General features: G+C 40.7%; 1 protein-coding gene across 2 annotated transcripts in view; it reads right to left on the bottom strand.

The window, feature by feature from the left end:
- Positions 1-1,226: 1,226 nt before the first annotated feature.
- Positions 1,227-6,000, bottom strand: part of EBF2 (EBF transcription factor 2) — a 187,333-nt gene continuing 182,559 nt past the window's right edge. For both annotated transcript variants that reach the window (XM_025873970.2, XM_025873972.2), the window contains exon 16: positions 1,227-4,149. In XM_025873970.2, coding sequence (XP_025729755.1) covers positions 4,118-4,149 — 32 coding nt within the window. In that variant the 3' untranslated portion in view covers positions 1,227-4,117. The remainder of the gene's footprint in view (positions 4,150-6,000) is intronic.

Here is a 6,000-nt window from a genome sequence, read left to right as displayed (position 1 = left end):
CATTCACCAATTTAACAGGTATCTGTTAGGCACCTCCAGCACTGAACTTGGTGCTCTGCAGGAAGTACTGAGAGTGATGAGGCCCTTGTGCTTATGAGTCTTCAGTCTAAAACACACAACAATTGAATACAAATTGTGATGAGGACACAAGCAGAGTTAAGTTAAAGAGAGTTAAGTGGGAAACTTGCATGGTCAGAAGTCAGCCAAGGCCTCCACGAGTAGAAGATACTTGAACTCAGGCCTGAAGGATGAGAAGACACCAGGCTGCAAAGAGCAAGCCCCTTCCCATGAGAAGGGCGAGCACTGTCTAGGCAGAGGGCTCTTCTTCATAGAGAAAAGCAAAACAGCAGTGGGGGCTTTCTCAGAGTAGTGCTCAGAAAGAGCATCTCATCCACTCATGCAAGGGACACAATTTATGTGTTTTCAAGATAACTATACCCTTGTAGAGAGAAATGAGATAATCCAATCATGTGTGTGCTTGTGAACAGTCTGCTGGACAATGACATTTAGCATCACATTCACCTAAATGCACTTCGTGAATTTCTTTCTACAGGTCTTTGTTCATGATGGCCTTCCCAGCTGCAGTGCTCACTACCAACGTCTGCCACAAAATTCCTACCATTCTTAGAAGGCCTGTCCAGCCCTGCCTCCCCCATGGAACCTTCTCTGACCACTGCAACCCTCTGTGATAGTTGAATTCTCCGAGCTCCTGCAGCCCTTTCTATCTTCCTGTATGAGTCATTGCCTACGGATCAGTCCCTTGCAGGGATTTGCATCTTGCTCTCTTCCTGTGATCTAAGATTGGCCTCAAGCCCTTGAGTCCAGCCTCCAATTCTTCACCATCTGATGGATCAATTCAAACATTTGTTCAACACGCAGTTTCAAACCTAAGTAGACTACCCACCTACCTCAAGAATTCCATACAGCAAAAGACCAACCTAGGAAGTAGGATCCTTTTGAGTTTTTATGAAGGAATTTGACCAGATGGATATATGGGTAAATACATACAGAAAAATGACCTAAAATCAAACATATTCTTTCCTCCAAGTGAGCACCTCAGAACACTTTCCGTGTAAGCAAAAGCTGTAGTAAGATTTCCTCAACCAGAGCTCAGGGACTAGCAGTTATGAGAAAATCCCCAAACTTAAGAACAAATTCCAAACTAATTTTTTTCACTTCAGGAAAAAAAAAAGGCAAAGTTCCAATCATTTTTACAGTACAAAAATTTTATTTTTCGTTAGGATAATTTAAAGTTTAAAACTGAAGTAGACATATTCATTTTACAAACAAGATATTCTTTAATAAGTAAGACCATTAAAAACAGTAAACAAAAAAGCTGTCTTTACAAAAAGCTCTGTGCATAGCAACTTTATACTGTATATAACTGACAAAGCAAATTGATAAAATGAAACTATACAGTTTGAAAATGAGACCTTACTGTACAAAAGGTAGAGAAGATAATGGTTTTTAAACCATGCATATTGAGATGTGCAAAGAAAAACTGGAAAAAAAATATGATGCTATAACAAAAAATGAGATAAATAATGAAGTAAATTATCCCTTTAAATGGAAAATCTTACACAGCTCCTCTTACAAATATAGGATAGAATTTGTAGTTACCTATAGAAATACTCGTATTCCAAGTGGCACAAAAATAACCTGGGACTGGAATGATTCAACAGCAAGACTGAAGAGGACAGAGTAGCTTTGTTTTTAATTTATTAGTACACTAAAAATAATCCTTACACACATTTGTACAATTAAATAGATCTGTTGCTGCCAAGGTTCTAGCTGAATGGTCAAGGATGTCTGGTATTTAGTTACACACATTTTTCGGTGTAAAGCTACCAACAAATTCTACAATCAGTTTGAAGACAGTACTGCACTCATCTTCATGCAAGAGCAAAATTCACAGATTCTAAAAGCAATGCTACTTAAAAAAAACATTTCCTTATGTTGGATTGGCTTGAATCCAGGTCTAAACATGCTTAGTTTTGTTCCGCCTTCACCTTGGGATGGTGATGTTCATATTCCACACATGCTTCCCCTTTGATCGGATTTTTCACGGGGGAACTTTCTCTCGTGTGTTTCCTGTGTTTTGGTGCTGTAAGACCTGACCACAAAGGACTGACAGCAGTAATTATAAGCATGCCAGATTTCCCAAACCTCGGATTCTCATGTACATAGAAATAATATTTGGGTCATATTGAGTAAAAGGCAAATGAGACTGTTGGGAGCTGGATAGCCATGGGCAGGTATCAATGGGACAAACAGAAGGAAGGCAGGATTTGTGAAGTTATCTAAAATTGGCTCAGATGCACTAAAGATGTTTTTCCATGAGACCTGCAACAACTTCTACTGTTAGAACCCCAAACCGAAATCTGTATGTGGACTGTACTATGGTACCAATGAGTCAACAAGGAGAGCCCTTATTGGACATCCAACTATGAAAAAATGGCATCCTTATTGGAAATCCAAATAAGTCTGGATACATCTTCAGGATCACACAGACTTTCAAGACTCAGCCACTCTTAGCAGCTCCTGCAACGTTTCTCTGCCTAGGAGCTGGTTCCAGAAGTATAGAGAGCCCACTGCAACCCTGGGTCACTGTGCTGCTTGGAACGCAGATGCCCCTAATCACTAACCCTGCTAAGAATCTAGGTTTCCATCTTTCTGAACATTAGGAGAGGGTTTTAGGGCTTTTAACATTCCTCTTCCACACACCATCCCATTCTTGCCTGGAAACTGTGTTAAGGAAGATACATATTTTTTTTCAAGAGAGTTGAATGCCAGGAGAGGGGAAATCTGCAGAGAGAAGAAAGGACACGGACATTCTAAGATTCATGCTTAAGAGTCCAAGAAACAGGATCATCTTCCTTAAATCCTGTCTCTGAAGTTCTGTGGGGCTCACACCTCTGTGCTCAACCAGGTCACAAAAGAGGAGGGCACGTGTGGCTCTGTCAAGAGAGAATTCCAAAGGGGCCACTCGGTTGGGAAAGTCACACGGCTTTGGCTCTTCTTTTAGGTGAGACACATGTCTCCACCCAGGATGCAAAGCCTGGGACACACTACAACATGGGAATTCTCTGCACTGCTCGGAGGAGAAGGTTGAAGGCTAATATAAATTTTTTTTAAAAGTCACAAAGAGTGAATACCAAAAGGGACATGTAGACTATTTAGAAAGTGGACGGAGCTGGGAATGAATTGATGAGTTTGAGTATTTGAGTACGTGCATACTGTTTCTGCATCGGGCTGTTCTATAGGAATCTATATAAGGTACATGTTCTTGCCCATGGGTCAATAAAATGATGGAAAAAAGAGGGGGATGCAGGATGGGGGATAAAAGTCTAGTAAGTAACTGCAGTAATAATCACACACCTTTTAAACTTGTTACTACTGGTTTGCATCATTTTCATTTTACATCAGGAAGAGAAATTCCTCTCTCTTCCGAAAAGGTCTTAATTTCTACCTCTACTTACAATAAGTTACACGTTTATTTATTTAAATAATTGTAAAACATTTTAAAATTTTTCCCTTTTTTGTGGGGTTTTTTTTTGTTGTTTTTTAAAGAGATTAAACTATAAGCAAACACACATACAACAACATTTCATCATTCAATTCAGGTTTCGTTTAAGAAAGTCTTCCATGCTGGTACCCTGTTTTGTTCAATTTTTTTTTTCTGCATAAACTAAATTGGTATCTGAAAGGCTTCATAGAAAATAGAAACTTTCAACTTTTTTTTCCTACAAAGAAAAACAAATAGTATCCAAAATATTAAGCATGAATTGTTTGCCAATTTTTTTCTTAAATATTTTACAAACATAGGAAGGTGGTTCTCATAATGTTCATAACAAAGAATTGCATTTCTGCTCTTAGCACTGACTACGTCAATGACATCTTTTGTCCTTGTCCCCAAGAGGGTCAGTTTGTGTAGCCACCATGAGAGCTAGATGAGAAACGTGAGACCAGGTAAAATGCAGCTCCTTGCACACTCAAATCTGTCCGTCGTGTTCATTCTGGGGCACAACTCTTCCCAAAGAGCTCCTAGTGCTTTCTTCATTATTGGTCCATCAGAGTAAGTAGTTTTGTGCTATAAGAAAGCAGTTCTTCCTCTTCTTTACATTGGGGGCACGACAAGTCCGGTCATGGCTGCAAGGAAAGAGTGGCATAGGAATGAGACTCAGAGCTGTTTACACTTATGCCTCCAACCCAGAGAGAGGGGCAGCAGTGGGGACTGACAGAGTCTGGTATAACCCCGGGAAATGGTGCATCAGCTGATGTGGGAACCCATTTTCTCCAGGTTTGATCTAGCACACAGCCTGTCAGCAGCACCGAAGCCTTACAGAATCACTGCAATATAAACAAGGCTTGTTGAAGTTTTGTGGGGAGGCCAAGAGCTATGTTCTGTCTTGTTTTATATTAATGGGTTGTATACTTGACATGATAGACATAAACACGTGAGCTAAGTTTTAATGTAGTTGCGATATATTTATTTTTCATCATTAGACTATCATAATTTCTAGATTATATGGTTTCAAATCACTTAGTTGAAACAGGAAAGAAAACCCCAGGTGCCGAGCCATTGAGTAACTTTCCATGCATCATTTATAACAAACAAGGCTTTCTATGCACCCTAGGTTTCTATCCATTCCAGCTGAAATGTGATGAGCTTTTTTTTTTTTCTTCCCCTAACTAGCTCATCTTCCTTTGGCTTTCACTGCTGATATGTGATGCTTGTTCACTAATGAATGATGATCCACTGGAATAGAAGACTTCATTTAGTTCCTAATTTGGGAGTCACCCAATCTCCACTCTTCACCCCTTCCATCCACTGGTAGTGCCCATTGTCTCCTCCATCTAGTGAAGAGGACACAGACAATACCTGTGGGGGGCGTCGGGTCCAAGGCTTCCCCAGAGCAGCATCAGCACAAAGGGGAAAAAAAAATCACACAGCAAAATGCACCCCTCTGACCTTGGCTTTCAGGTGAGGAACCCACAGAATTTCCACATTCTTGGAAATCGGCCGAGTAGTTTCCTTTCCTCAAAACTTCAAACCGTATCTAGTATTTGATGCCTTGAGTTTTATTGTCTCTGGCTCATCTAGAGCTTATCGATTATCATAGAAGCATTTCGCTGAGTGGTGCTTACTAAGCTGATAAGCAAATGGCCAAAATTCTTCCTGCTTGCCCCCACCCCCACCTCTTACTCCTCCCCCTGCTCCCCTCCCTCCGCCCCTTCTCTCCATGCCAGCTAAGTCTTCTCAGGCAAAATTGTCAGCCGTCTAGTTCCCTGCCCATACAGCCTTTATTGAATGTTTGTGAGATCTGGATTAAGGTCTTACACAGCTAGCAAAGCCTTAATTATTTTTGCCTGTATTTCTATATATTGAATCGATGTAACTTTTCAATAAAGGCAGTTCAATTCTGGACACTCCCTGATGATTTGGAGACATAGCAACCCTGGTAATTATCCCAGAGTGTAGGAGGTTTTTTGTTTGTTTGTTTGTTTTGTTTTTTTAATTTCTTTTCCTGGAGGGAGCTGGAAAATGAATCAGGCACATAGTGCATAATATTATCTCGACAATCTATACTCATCACTGCAAAATGCCTGGTAAATGAGGTAGAAGGTGGGACAGTGAACACTGCACATACAGCTCTCTGGTGGTAGGATTCTGGTTCACATTTTCAACTTTAACTTGTCTATTACACTTAAAACTCATCAGCCCCTTCTTTTTCCTGGGTCCTCACAGAGTTACCTAAGGAGCCTATTAAAAGGGCAGAGCCACTCAAAGAAGAAGATCCAGTGTGTGCCGGAAGACCAGCAGATTTCACATATTTCCCTTCTTCCTACTCTCACATCAGGCACTAGGTGGGCTGGATCTCTGCTACGTGGTGACCCTGACTTTTTGCTTGTAGAAACCATAGCCAACAGACAGAAAGCAGAAGTTAACTGGAGAAAAAGTAAGCGTGTTCACTGGCGGGGAAGGGAAGCAGGCTGAAC

The sequence above is a fragment of the Callorhinus ursinus genome, unplaced genomic scaffold (genome assembly GCF_003265705.2).
Source record: "Callorhinus ursinus isolate GAN/ISIS: 27379988/994484 unplaced genomic scaffold, GSC_fseal_2.0 scaffold4, whole genome shotgun sequence".
NCBI lineage: Eukaryota > Metazoa > Chordata > Mammalia > Carnivora > Otariidae > Callorhinus > Callorhinus ursinus.
The sequence above is the reverse complement of the archived record's forward strand: the minus strand, read 5'-3'. Positions and strand labels throughout refer to the sequence as shown.